This window comes from Pocillopora damicornis, chromosome 2, assembly GCF_964200805.1.
Source record: "Pocillopora damicornis chromosome 2, jaPocDami1.2, whole genome shotgun sequence".
Classification (NCBI taxonomy): Eukaryota; Metazoa; Cnidaria; class Anthozoa; order Scleractinia; family Pocilloporidae; genus Pocillopora; species Pocillopora damicornis.
The window spans coordinates 24,102,571-24,117,456 of NC_142671.1; the positions used below are offsets into that span (position 1 = coordinate 24,102,571).

At 39.8% G+C, this 14,886-nt stretch overlaps 2 protein-coding genes and 2 pseudogenes across 2 annotated transcripts; 1 reads left to right on the forward strand and 3 right to left on the reverse strand.

Moving 5' to 3' along the window:
- Positions 1-303: 303 nt before the first annotated feature.
- LOC149050418 (uncharacterized) lies at positions 304-6,888 on the forward strand (annotated as a pseudogene).
- Positions 1,669-4,170, reverse strand: LOC149050419 (uncharacterized; annotated as a pseudogene).
- LOC149050420 (uncharacterized) lies at positions 2,955-5,838 on the reverse strand. Its single transcript, XM_089197765.1, has one exon. The coding sequence runs from the start codon at positions 5,697-5,699 to the stop codon at positions 4,545-4,547; it is 1,155 nt and encodes a 384-aa protein (XP_089053891.1). The 5' UTR covers positions 5,700-5,838; the 3' UTR covers positions 2,955-4,544.
- Positions 6,889-13,551: 6,663 nt separating the features above from the next.
- On the reverse strand, positions 13,552-14,506 carry LOC149050421 (uncharacterized). The gene has a single exon (XM_089192627.1). The coding sequence runs from the start codon at positions 14,504-14,506 to the stop codon at positions 13,613-13,615; it is 894 nt and encodes a 297-aa protein (XP_089048753.1). The 3' UTR covers positions 13,552-13,612.
- Between the last annotated feature and the right edge of the window lie 380 nt (positions 14,507-14,886).

The window sequence follows — 14,886 nt, forward strand, 5'->3', positions numbered from 1 at the left end:
TGATGTAGGGCAGGAAGGCCTTGCTGCCAAAGATCAAATTCATGGTCTCTATATCGCCACCATAAAGACGGCTTTTTCGGACCAGAAAACTTAGCTAAAAACTAAGCATTTTTGGGACCCATAACTGTGCCATGGATTTGAAGAAAGAAATTCTCTTTAAAAACAGAATGGTTGCTTTTCAAACAAATTTTTATAGCTTCTAAAATACAAGTTGTGGATGGAAATATGTTTTCTCTAGCATTCAAAGCCTTCCTGAATGCAAAGAGGCCGAGTTTGTTATCAATGTTAGGAAACATTGAAACCATGTCCCACGAGACCAGTAAGGTGCCAGTTGGAAAGGGAACGCTTGTGTTGAGATGTTCTATTTTGTTAAGAAGATCAGTGGTGTCCTTAATAAACGATGGTAATTTTTGAGCAAGTGGTTGTAAATAAAATTCAGTAAAGGCTGATAAGTTTTCTATTTGCCATGCCACAACAAGATGTAATAAGTCTGAGCGGGTTGCCTGTTTTGTGTGTTTTGATGTTTCCAAACGCAACTCCTGGTCTCACTTCTTTATTTAAGGCTACGTTCACACAGTGCTAGACGAATTTTCGACCGGCCGAAAATTTGTGCACTCAGGCAATTCGTTCACAAGGAAGCATGCCAAACATATGAAAATTTGGATGCTCAAGCATTCAAAAATTTGAACACCAAAATCAAGGACGAATTTTTAGCCAGTGCAGTCAACTATTTGACCGCCATGGTGTGAGCACCTTTCACGTCCGAGTGGCTGCATGGATGTGTGGTAACTAAGTTAAATAACAATAAAGGGGTAAGTTTCTAAAGAAACTGTGGTGCTGCGTCGGTGGGAGAGTATAGCAGGTAATTTAGTGTTAACAACTGGGTTGAAAACGTAAATTAGCCACCGTAAAGGGTAAAAAAGCTGATGTTTCGAGCATTAGCCCTTCGTCTATTGCTGACAAAGGGCTAACACTCAAAACGTCAGCTTTTTTACCCTTTACGGTGGCTAATTTACGTTTTCAACCCAGTTGTTAACACTAAATTACCTGCTAAGTTAAATAACATGTTAACAATTTTATACAAAGGTGGAACGTGTTGGTTTATTGATTGCGGTGCTGGTAATATTACAGCTTTGGTACATAATATCATCTTACAAATGTGTAGGACATGCCAAGCTTACCACGCATGTAGGTGACGTTGTGTTGGTATCTTGTTAATGTCAGAAAATTGAATAATTAAACGAGACTTACCTGTAAGTTGAAGTTTGATTGAGATTCTACCGTAGTATTTGCAGAAATGAAGAGATGACATGAGATAGGAAGTCACGTGACTTCGAGCTCAGTCTTGAAAGCGTTTTTTTTTTTTTTTTTGAGGAGTCCTGTAGACCACCCCATAGATGAATAGTAAATATATGGTGTATGCAACACCATAGGATGATATGAACAGGGGAAGGGAGGGATGTGATCTCTTCATTTCTGCAAATGCTACGGTAGAATCTCAATCAAACTTCAACTTACAGGTAAGTCTCGTTTAATTATTCAATTCTACCTCGCATTTGCATACATTCTGAGATCACATGAGATTTTAGAGCTCTATAGGGCTCTCAAAAAATAAAGAATACACATTCCAGATAAGGAAACGTAAGCATGGCATTTATTACCAAGGCACTAATTCTTTCCCAGTACACTGTTGGCAAAGGAACTATCATTTAACAGTGGTTTGTTATAATAAACAGCAAACACAGAGCTTGAACGCCAGCCAGCTGTGGTCATAATTTCATCTAGAGGAATATCAGCTGACTTTGCAGCAAAAGTGGCTGCACTTCTGGTGGAGTGAGGCTTAAAAACAGAGGTATTAATTCCAGCGTCAAGCATAACTTGTTTGAGCCACCTAGAAATAGTGTCTTTAGAAGCAGGCCCATGAGGCTTGCAGTGGCAAATCAGGAGTTGAAAACATGAACCCCTTAAGTTAGAAGTTCTAATAAGATACTCTTGTAACAATGTAAAAACGCGAAGTTTTATCATGGTCATATTTCTTCAACACAATAGGTGGCAGGTGTCTTTGCCGGCCACCATGAGCACTTGTTTGCTTTAGAATGGAAGTAATTTGAAAAACATTTTCTCCATCTTTAGATTGCATGTCATTGATTGACAGCAACTTAAGAGTCTGTGTTCGTTGTGCAGTAACTAAGGCCAAAATCATAGTCAGTTTCAAAGTCAATTGCTTCAGAGACATTTCCTTGGTGTCAGGATAGCCCTTGAGGTGGCTGAGAACAATTTGGGGGTTCCATGTTTCCACATATCTGGGGAAAGTTGGTTTCCTGTTGAAAGCACCCGACATAAAACGTGAAATAATAGAGTGTTCTCCTACTTTGAAGCCATCAATATTGATGAAGGAGGAAAGAGCACTTCTAGTGGTCCCTAGAGCACTGTAGCTAAGCTTTTTGGACTGAAGAGTTAGAAAGTTCAACAGTTGTGGTAATGAAGGTGTTGTAATGCTGATCTTCTGTTCTTTACAGTAATTTATCCAAGCTGATATGCTGGATCTGTATTGCTTCTGGGTACTTTCTCTCCAAGAATCAATAATAATGTTCAAAGTTTCACCAGTTATTCCTTGCAGCTGGAGGGATTTCCTGACACAAGACAGCCAATCAGTCGGAGCTTGGGGTAGAGGGGATGGACGTTCTTGACATCGTGGGGAAGGGTCAGGGTTGACTTCTGCAGCTTTATTCGGTGTAGAGGCGCCACTAGCATTGACATTACTCATGGGTACCAAAACTGTGTTGGCCAGTCGGGGAGAACTAGGATTGCTGTTGTCTCGGAGAATATTATCTTCTGAAGTACTTTCCCAATAACACTGAAAGGTGGGAAGCAGTAAACAAGTTTAAACACAGACCAGTCAAGTGTAAAGGCATCAATAAAATGAGCACATGGGTCAGGTTTCCATGCTGCGTAGCAGGGCAGTTTTGCATTCAACCGTGATGCAAAAAGATCAATCTCAGGATTACCCCATTTAGTAATTAAGCTGTTATAAACATGAGTGTCTAATGACCATTCGGTGTCATCACGAAAATGTCTACTTGCTAGGTCAGCTTCAACATTAAGTTTTCCAGGTAAATGGGTGACAGCTAAGGATATGCCCCTGTCTTTGCACCACATAAGAGTTTCTCTTGCAATCTCATTACAGTCCCGAGAGTGAGTGCCACCCATATTTCTCAAGTAGGAAACCGCAGTTTGGTTATCAGACAATACTTTGATGTTACAGTTTGTTAAGTCTGAGCACAAGGACTGACGGCCAAACAGGACTGCTTTTATCCCCAAATAGTTTATGTGGCACATACTCTCACTGTGGGACCATCGCCCATTTGCGGCAAGGGAAGAATTTTCAATAACACTTCCCCATCCTTCTAGAGAGCTATCACATTTAAGGGTTAATTTGTATTTCATAGGCCGGACATGGCATGGATCATTGTCAATATTTGAAAGCCACCAAGACATGTCTTTCTTAGCTATATCAGAGATGAGCATTCTGTCATCTAAGTTCCACCCATTCGTCTTTAAAGCATCAGTTTTGTCATTTTCAAGAGCACGGTAATACAGTGGGCCATATTTGACTCCAGGAAAACATGACACCATTTGCCCAACTACAGATGCAACCTCTCTAATAAGAGGCTGCTCCGTTCTGAGGAGCTGTAAAATGGCTGATTTCGCTTTATCAGCCTTGTCCGATTTCATAGAGACTGTCATCACAACCGAGTCTAAAATGAAACCCAGGAAATTGACTCTCTGGGATGGGACAAGTTGGGATTTATCAGAATGGATAGTGAATCCCAGAGACTGCAACAATGTAATAGCCCTTTGTATAAATATGACCAATGTCTGAGGGTCATCAGCAAAAAGTATAATGTCATCAATGTAAATTACTAGAAGCACCCCATCCTCCCTTAATTTGGCAAGGGCAGGTTTTAACAATTTGGTAAAAATTCTGGGTGCACTAGAGAGGCCATTAGGAAGGCAAACAAATTCATAAAGTTGGCCTTCGTGCTCGAAACGAAGGTATTTTCTGTCCTCAGTCCTAATAGGAACAGAGTAGTATGCATCTTTTAGGTCTAATACAGCCATCCAACAATTAGGCTTCATAAGTTGAAGTGCGTTAGGCAGTGAATCCATCTTGAAGTGATGGTACTCAATATGCTCATTTAGCTTTTTCAAGTTCAAAATAGTGAAAACTGTGAAAATTGTTGAGATAAATTCACCAGGAACATGAGTAGCTTTCCTAATGACCCCTTTAGTTAAAAGTTTGTTAATTTCAGTAGTAGCAATATCTGTCTCTTTACAAGAAAGTTTGACAGCTCCAGGGGTGAGCGCCTGGCAAGGAGGGTTGCAAAACTCTAGTTGGTAACCCTTAACGATGCGTAAAATGTAGGGGTCAGACGTGAGCGTCTGCCAAGCACTGAAATGCTTAGCTATGTTTCCAGCAATATATACATTGGTACAAAGAGGCGAACATATACTTACTGTGCTAGTAGCTGCCAGCAAGTGTTCTATTGGCTTGTCCAGGTTGTCTTGTCCCGGTTGGCATTGTTCTTGGATTTCCAAGGTTTGAAGTTGTTGTCTCTCCAGTTTTTTGACTGCTTATAGCCATTATAGCTGTTATTGCCAGGTCTTCCTGGAGAAGGGCGATGCCCTTTATAATTAGGGGTGATCTTGGCCCCGATTTTGTTTTGATCGCCAATATCTTTCAAATGCTTTTGTAGATCATCTCCAAAGAGAAAATCTGTAAATGGCAATTGGGAGGAGCAGAGAGCTGAGTATTCCCTCCCAATATCTGGTCTCAGTAGAAGACGGCACTGCATGTTTATTTCATAAGAGGCATGAGTGAGGAGGGACATGGCCTCCAGCCCCTGTTTCTTTAGGTCATGGCATTCATCAGCATTAAGCGATTTTGCCTGCATAAGCTTGACCGTGATTCGGACAACTGGCAGGATGCCTTTTGTAAGGGCTTGTTGTATTTTAAAAAATTGTAAATCCCTCTTCTTAGTTGGCTCTCTCAGTCGACGCCAAATGCCCGGGTTTACCTTGGGAGGCTTGGCTGTAGTACAATTAGCCGGTCTCTCCTTCCTCTCAAGCCGGTCTTTGAGATTTTTCTCACTTAGATTGCAGTGGAACATTTTGTCAACTAGCTTGGCTAGTTTCTCATTTTCGAGGCTTTCGCCCACGATATCGTCAGACTCGTATTCTTTTACAAGTTCCGAGAGGAAATTATCCTCATCACCACTACGAGTGGTGTTTGGCTCTGACTCATCACTGTTGTTGTTTAACACAGAGTCATAGAGTTTCTCGCAGTCAGTTGACTGGTCGGAGGCGCTCGTGGAGCTTCTCGCCTCGCCATCTTTGTTTTTTGCTTTTTTGGTGGGAACAGCGTTTGGAGATTTGCTCACAGGCCGTTTTCCTTTGTCTTTTGTCTCTCCCCGCGGCGAATTGATGAGTTCTGGCAGGCTTTTTGTCAGGCCTAGAATTGCGTGGGTGAGTTGGCTAATTTCTTCCGAGGAAGCAGCTGTTTTGTCCTTGAGTTGTCGTGAAGCGTGTGCAGGCACCGCGTTGCGTTCGTCGGGTAGCGAATCCTTGTTTATCTGGTCTTCTTTGCCCTCGTCCTCAATTTCGTCGGCGAGGAGATCGTCCTCAGATTGTTTTGACATCGCTAGTATCTTCGGCTTGAGGCTCTGAACGAGAAATGCATGAAATTTCTGAAAATTTTGTGGGAGCGACTAGTGCTTCAAGCGACCTTGCCCGAAATCAAACTCGCAAATGCGAGGTAGAATCAAGTTAATCATAGCTCATCTATCTGTAAATTGAAGACGTCGAAGCAGGGAAAACACTGGATTAGATCTGGGAGGACATCACTTTGGAGGGACAATTTTGTCAACAATACTGTCGTGTTGGATGAGTGGCGTGAAAACTTTCGAATGTCCAAGGAGAGTTTCATGAAACTGTGCGACAAGGTCAAACCTTTTCTGCAGAAACAATCTCCAAACATGAGATCTGCAATTGATGTTGAGAAGCAGTTAGCTGTAACTTTGTACTATTTATCAGACGAGGGGAGATACCACAAGGTTGCTAATGCATTTGGCATCAGAAAATCAACTGTGTCTGAAACTGTTTGAAGAGTTTGCAGATGCATTTCAATTATCTCTGGGCCTGATTACATTAGATTACCAAAATCAGAAGAAGAAGTGTATGACGCAGTAGCCAATTTTTATGATGCTCATGGCTTTCCACAATGCATAGGAGCTGTCGATGGAACACGTGTATTTATTAAACAACCCTTAGAAAATGCAACTGCTTACATTAACCGGAAAAACAGATACTCATTAAACGTGCAAGCCAGCTGTGATTACAGATACTGTTTCACTGACGTCGTGATAAAATGGCCGGGGAGTGACTCCACGACTCCAGAATTTTCTGTAATTCTAAAATCAATGAAATGTTAAGAAATGGCTCTATACCATCTTTACCAAGGGTTCTAGTGCCTGGCACTGATCCTGTTCCGATTTGTGTGCTTGGGGATCCAGCATACCCACTATTGCCTTATTTAATGAAAGCGTTCCCAAGGGGGGTAATTGTTCTGCACGCATGGTCATCAAATGTGCCTTCGGCAGACTTAAGGGAAGATTTGGAGCGCTGAGATTTACCTCATGTAATACATTCATGCTTTATTCTACACAACTACTGTGAGGTGAATGGTGATCATATATCCAATGAGGCTATTGACAAAGCAATTAAGTATGACGGGAGTTTCAACCTGGCACTACAGCTGCTAGGAATCAAGGTACAATGGCTACTAGGAGTAAACAGATTCGTAAAGTTTTTGTGGAATATTTCAACTAACAATGCTGCCAATCCAAATTGGCCAATTGCAAAGAATTTTCAAACAGGAAGTAAATGACTTTGCTTGGTGACTCCTTCTCAGAAGTTTGGTATTTCAGAGATCACACCTAATCGGCACCATTTGACACTCTGTTGTGGTTTTAAATGTTCAAAATTACTTCTACCCTTGCCTTTGATATTGTCAGATAGTTTCCTGTTCATACCAGTACAGCAAGATATCAGTTCTGTCCACCTTAGGCATGTTTTTATTCCAAGATACTTGTGTTGATCTTGCTAGGTAATAAAATAAAGATGACAACATTCTTGTGATTGAATGTTATTCAACAAGCATGAACCTTATGAAGTTAGAAAGTTAGTACTTACAAACATGACACTCAACGACTATTAATGGCAACAAGTAACATAGAAGAAATTTAACTAATTATATTGATGAAATTGTTACTGGTACAGTGTAATGCACACAAAAACTGAAAATCTCTGAGGTAAATAGTGCAATAACAAGGTAAGCCTACCCATGTCTTTCTGCCTAGTGAGCAGGCAAACTGGCAGTGCATATAATAAACACAACTCAACTTTGTTAACAGAGTGCTAAAACAGTGCACAATCCAACAGTTAAGAGTAGACACAATGTGATGTTAATGTTCAACACTTATTAAAATGAGAAGGATCCTGTAAATGCCAAACACCTGACATGTTGCTTTGCTGTTGCTGATATTGGGGATGGTTGTACTAACCCTAAGATGCTGGTTCTGCTGATGATTCTGCTGCATCATCATCCCTAGCATGTTGAATCCATTCTGCAATGTGGAGCTTAAAGAATGTAAACTAGCGGTAAAACTTTGCATACTTTCCATGTATTTTTCTTCTGACTTTTCAAGCTGATCGATCATTCTCTTTTTCAACTGGAGTTCTTCATGTCCAAGGGCTAACATTCTGTTTTCTGTTGTGGTTTTCGTCGTAAGCTTGGAATTTTTTTCCTTTTTTAGCTTAGAAATCAAGTTTCTTCTTGCATCAACAGTTTTTTCAACTGCATCCTTGGCACTTTCATCTCAGGTTGTCACACCAGTGCTATCCTCCCTTGCAGGGTCATTTGCTGCGAAAGGTAGTAGCCCCAATTCACTTTCGTCAGGATTACCATCACCGGGTATCTCTTCCGCTGTCTCAATACCATTATCCATAGCTTCGACAGCCAGACATCCATTCCATAGTTCAGCGCATTTGTCAAATAGTATTATTACCACTCTTCCACCTCCGCTTCATCTTCCAGAATCTACAACTTTCTGATAACCGAACTTTATCCTCTTCAACTTCGCATTTATCTTTTCTTTGGAGAATATGCCAGTATCCTTACAGTTTGGAAACTGTGCTGGGTCTACTTCGAATTCATCGTTGTTTGAATATCTTTCAATGGAAAGTTCTTGTAATTCCTCATACCTTGTTCATATCGATTCCCATTCTTGATGTTTTCTCATTTTTATATGATAAAGCAACATTAAGCAGTAGTGCTGTCTCCTTATCCATCCAAGTGAAATACTCGTTATCCATGCTACCATCCAAATTGGCTTTTCTCTTTCTGGAAGCCATTTTGCATTTGGTTAAAGAAATGTTGTGCACATGAGGAGATGGTAAAACCACCGACAAGTGTCACAAACTTCATCTGGTTATCAGTTCCATCTGAACTGAAGGAAACTTTCGCACAGTTCCGTGTGAACAGAATGTTCGGTTGAAATTTTCGGCCAGTCAGAAATTTGTTTGGCACTGTGTGGATGTAGCCTAAAACCCGCTTAGCTACTTTGGGAGAAATCTCACCCTTTCCATGCCATTTGGAACACCAACTCTCCACTAATGCCAAATGTTTAGAGGTTGGATCCGATTGCAAAGATTTATAATGTAACTGGTTGTTGAGCTGACCAAACATTTTTTCCTCGTACTCCTTTTCATCAATTTACACAAATCAGGGGCCTTTGTCCTATATACGAATCACTACAATATAATTTTTAAGTTCTTTAAGCACAGCCTGTTCTTTTTTAGAAAGGTTATCACTAACTTGCCTGATGTTCTCATGATTAATAAGATCATGTTATCCATTAGCTAAAAGTAATTCAAGTTCAGGGTACCTTGACATTAGAGGTTTTCATTTACAATCCTTTGGAACCCAAGGTAGGTGGCTAGGAACTGCCAAGTTGTCATCGGGATAGTTGTCAACGAAGAAAGCTGCTGTTCGTAGTCAAGTTTCAAATACTTCCAAGTCATCATATATGCTCTGCCAATTGATGTCCTTAGGCATTGGGCAAAACAATGATCCTTTCCTCAGCAATTTGACCTGATCTGCATCCATGGACATGCTCGAAAGGTTAACAGGGTCCAACTGGTGTAGCTGATCCAAATTGACGGTGTTGGGCAATCTGCGTTTTTGGTGGAAATGCTGACGTTTCCTTAAGAGCCTGTTCCACCTGTTGTAGCATAGACTGCTTCTGGTTGTGGGTGGATTATCTGTCACAATGGCATTGGGTAAATTCAATCCAGGATCGAGAGGAATAGTCTTCCTTTCAGGGTGTGGAGTAGAGTGGCGTTTTCACTCTTAACCCGTTCCCGTCCAAGGGTGACAGTGTGTAATACTACCCCATCTGCCAAAGTCAAGGGAACCAAAATCAACACAAAGTAACACTACAAATTTTAATCAATATATCAGAAACTACTCATTTATTCAAGAAACAATACAAAGAAACTTTGTTCCTAAGATAATAAACTTTCCAGTGCTGCCAAAAAGATTTTCTTTTAAGCATGCATTCAGCAAATATTAAGAGCTCAAATTGAGTGAATAGAAATCTCAACCATCCATGTTGCTCATGAACTCATCCATGTCTCACAGAAAATTGTTACATTTAAGGACAAACTGCATCTAACTAATCTATTGAATGGAGAAAATAGGTGATAGAGAATTATTAGTGCTATCTTGGACTGACTCGGTGGTGAATTCTTCAAAAATTCGTCACAAAAAAATCATCACAAAAAATCAGTTTTTACAAGCTCGAGTTTTTTAATTTCATGCCAATGTTCAAGCGAGATTGTCCACGGTATGGTTCTTAAAACAGTCTAAACAAATGCGTTTGCGCAAAGTTCACACGCCATTCGGCACCACATTTCCTTGTTTCGCTTTAAACAGCGCTTACAGTGACCTTTAGAGAACTTGATGGGCCAATGCCCTCCTTCTAGGTGCCCAGAACTTGCAGACAATCACTGTGCCAAAAATTTCCGATAAGTAACTTCACAAGATCTAAACGAAAGGCCAGTTGGGTTCTTGATCAGTGATGCGGGGACAGTTTCTCCAAAATATAAGCATTTACAATGGCAACATCAACAAAGAACCACGTGAGTCAACGCCACCACTTTTTCGATTTTCTTCCAGCCATGTAGTAGCCCCATGTCTGATCGTTCAAGTCTACACTGCCAATGTTGTTGTTGTATGTCTTCATGACAGTGTCATTCCCCACGGGATCGGACTGAGAGCTCAAAAAATATATTGGCTGCTTATCTTTCCATACAGTAACAACAATGTTCTCTTTACGAAGAAACAACGACTCTCCTTGTTAAAGTCGCTTGACTCTTTGAGTCGAAGGGGCAATTGCACAGGGGATACCTTGTCGATTTCCACGGACGGTTCCACAGACATAAATTTGATCTCGAAGCAAATCTTCCGCAAGAGCAAGAGAATTGAAAAAATTATCGACAAAAACATGGTGATTTTTGCCTACCAAGGATCGAGTACGATTGTGGACATGGCATGTATTGTTTAAGGGAAAGTCTTCCTTTAAAAAGAAATAATGCCTCATTGATCGAAATATTTTTCGACGGCCTGTACTCGCTTTTAATAGCCTCTACAACAGAATCGAGAAGAGGTTGCACTTTGAACAATTTGTTGTGGTTTGCGTGCCCACGTAGCAATTCTCTTCTCTTATTGTTTAGATGAAGATATTGTGATATTTTGGCAAATTGGTTCCTTGGAAAAATCTTTTGCACTTCTGGGACTCCGAGAAGCTGATTTTTGGACCAGTATAAGTGGACTTCAGGCAATTGTTTAATCCCAAACAGGATATTTAATGCAAAGAATGCCTTCACTTTTTCGGTATCAATTTCACACCAAGCAAGGTCTGGTTTTGTTACCATAGCTTGCCGCGCATAACAATTCGTTTCCTCTGCAATTCTGTCAAAATTGCTGTCCTTAAACATTAGATTAAAAAATTTTATGGTCAAATAACCTTGAACGTCCCTGACCAGGCTGGTATTCGCGACGAACGGATTAACAACAACTGGACCAGGATCCTCGTTCCACTCTTGTTCATCTTCTTTGCCACTTTCCTGATCGCTAAGATTGAGATCTGGCAAATCCTCCGTGTCAACTGACGAAACAGAAATGTCAGATTCTGACTTGAGATTATTTCTTTCAAACTCCGGTTCAATAGTGAAGCCAATGAACTCTTCTTCCTCACTATCTGAATTGAAAAGTGCTGCCATTTTAAAACTTCACAAACAAATTTCATCTCGCAATTTCTCAATAAATTCATATGAACACCACCCCTGAAAGTTGGCTTTGGTACACACGTGTGCCGTATGGCACGGTCGGTTGGGAAAGGGTTCCATTCCATAGAAAAAGAGCTGAGTCTATGCTTAGTCTCGCAAATAGCTGTTCCCTGTGAAGTCTGAGCTCCTGTTGAAGAAGGTTAACTTTCTGTTGGGAAACTTGCAGTACCGCATTGCAAATGTCCTTTAATGTGTGTTGAAGAAAGTTTTTGCTTGTGTTGTGCTCATCTTCACTGCCACGTACTCATGCTAATACTTGTGCTGTAGACACCCCTATTACCGTTTTGCTTATGCTTGCACTTATGTCTTAGTGAAAAATGGCTTTAACGCCCACAGGTTCGTTCCAAACAAACACTTTGTTTTCTTAAAGAATTACCAATTCAGATGGTCTCAGAAATAAGTTAGCCATGATAGGGAATTATACTTATTCACAATTCTTAACCTGTTTGAGTAACACAAGGGTTGTGAGTTGAAGGTCGAAGAAAATAAGAGGGAAAGTTGATCGTAGTAATTTGATCAGAACAAACAATTTATAATCACAGTATTGAGTCAAATAACTCTGCATTAGGGGAATGAGGACGGTGACGCTTTTTTTTTTCGTAAGGGGTTAAGGTGAATCTAAGCCAAAGAGAAGTCGCCGAACAAAAGATTTAAGTGAGCAGTCAGTTTTGCTTGCACTTAAGATATACAAACAACGTGAAATAAAAATTCTAAGCGCTATTTTACAGAGTAGCTTTAAAGGTTTTAAATTCTCCGAGCATATCCAAACATAACAACAGGCAAAGACCAAACCACAACACTGCGAACTCTGTGTCCTATATGCTATGATATGGGTGCTTGCGAGTGTGTACTAAATTGAGGGTAGTTCACTGATTCGCCTGCTTAAAAAAACAGTCAAAAGTTCAACAAGCCCTTGATTCTGTTTGAAAATAAGCGCTGTTACAGCTGCGTTTCAACTACAGTAAAGGTTTCTGTATCCACCGTTGTCCATTTTAAACAGTGACGCTTAAACGAGTGAATACTTCTATATCGAGCGCTTTTTAACTAAGATCGATGAACGATTTTCTGTCTTAGAACTCAAGAGTGGGCGTCAGTGAACTCTTTCTCTAAATGATTAAGTTGATGAAAAATCAACTAACGCTTGAAGCATGGATCATCAGCTCAGTGATCAGTACAAAAAAATACTACAGCAACAAAAAATAAGAACAATAACAATACTCTTATTGAGAAGCTCTCGTCATATAGACAATCATATTAACTTAAACTGATCAAGTACCTCTTTCATGGATGTGAAAATAAGAACTAAGATACTATCTGAATCTCATTAAACCCTTTCCACCATACATTAATTCAACGATTAAACCATCCAATGATTAACGTCAATCAAATTAAAACTGCCGATAGAAAATCCATCTACTTCTGTTAATCAATTATACAGTCCTTAGTGCTCCTTAAGGTGATCATGATTCCTCAGAAATAAAAGATCCCGAAAGATGTTTTTAAAACGCAGTAAAAAGGATAGGTCGCAATTCTCTCAAAAAGAGATACGATGAACCAAACTCGCCTGCGTCATTCCGTTGTCTCGAAGTCATAATTTCCATCCTCGAGTGAAGGTTCTGTGCACGCTTTTAGCTTTATCCTTTTTTTTTCCTTCTGAAGAATTATTTGTTTATATTCTTCAACCTAAAGATAATCATTTTGTGCAGTTAACCTAGCAATAAAAAATATAGATCACCATGCTCTTTTAAGAGAGAACGAGCATTTAGGTGCACGCGCTCATTTGCGCGCGCGAACCTAACACTCGAACGGAACGCTATAATTGAAGTATACTTTATATTATATTAACTTATCAAGAACTCAACAATGAAAGGCGAACACTTTCATATGTTCCCTAATTTCCACATATATGGCTGGTCTTAAGCATAATATATTTAACGTTATCTGTTAAAGTAGTGCCTTAATGTAATAATAATAATAATAAAGACTTTATTTTACGAGGGTAACACATAATAGCATAGCTAATAAACTTGTGGCCCTCACTCAGAAATAGTTACAATATAAAAACTAGTATAGTACAATATAAAAATAGAAACTAATATAATATAATATAATTACAAGATAAGTAAAGAAACTAAAAAGGAAACTATACACAAAAATGACTTAAAAATTGTTGCTGCGAAAAAATATTAGTCCACATATTGTGCTTAAAGCACCTTATGCTGTCCGCCATCCGTATGCGTAGTGGTATCTCGTTCCAAATTTTGGTTCCGGTGACGAGAAAAGTGCGCCCACCTTCAGTTTCCCTGTTATATCTGGGGCACAGTACATTAAAGTTTGAATAGCACGTAGTTCTTGAATGTCTTGAGTTGTTGATCGGAATATGCTCGTTTAAATAGCTAGGTAGTGCACCGTGGATTCGTTTAAACATTATCGACGCTTTGTCAATCTTACACTTCTCGTAAAAAGGAATCCATTTCAGTCTATTAAAGAGTTCTACGGATGGAGCCATCCGCTCTGCGTAAAGGATGACTCTAGCAGCGCGTTTCTGCAGCTTAAAAACTCTATATAACAATTCTTTATCACAATTTGACCAGATGGCGCTGACATAACTCATAACCGGACTAATAATAGAGTTGTAATACTGAATGCGTTGAGGAAGCGGTAAATACGTGCGAATTTTTCGCAAAATGGCAATACGCGAAGCCAGTTTTTTGCAGACTTTATCAGCGTGTGCATTGAAAGAGAGCGTGCTGTCAATATTTAGACCTAAGAGTGAAACACAGTCGACATTTGCTAAAGCCTTTAGGCTAGTTCCTAAAATAACTAATGCGTCCTGCTGGATCCTGGGCGCCAACCTCTTCCCTGTGACTGTGAGAACTTTGCCTCCATCTTCTTTTCTTCCACTACCACAGGCTCCAGGCTTCCCACCTAAATTTTTCCGCACATACAGCACTCCACAGTACTCAAAAGAAGTCTCTGCCAGAATTTTGCCAGTGGTTGTTGAAATGAGCCAGACTGGAATGACTTCAGGTGTCATTTTATTTTAGGTGAAGCTATGGATAAAATGGTGATAAAGACATTGAAATACTTCCATAAAACATTGATATATGTCTTTGTAAAAAATCTCATGGATGATAAGGTATGTAATTATATTTAGTAATACAAAGAGAAATTACCACAATAGTAGTTTTGAAAGACAACCTTCCATAGCAGAATCCCATATGTTTGTCCCATTTAAATAACCACCTAATTTATTTTACTGCTGCTGATGATGATTTGAAGGAAGAGAAAACTTACAACAAACTTGCTTTTCACTGAGAGCTTTTTCATATAGCAGGGCTTTTGCAACATAGTTTTGTAGTTTGTGCTTATAGGACGTTCGTAGGTATGGGTTTTGTATGCTATTTTTTTAATTTC

What these genes read in the sequence shown, in the direction of transcription:
- LOC149050420 (XM_089197765.1), bottom strand. Translation starts at nt 5,699, where the DNA reads ATGTCAAAACAATCTGAGGACGATCTCCTCGCCGACGAAATTGAGGAC.
- LOC149050421 (XM_089192627.1), bottom strand. Translation starts at nt 14,506, where the DNA reads ATGACACCTGAAGTCATTCCAGTCTGGCTCATTTCAACAACCACTGGC.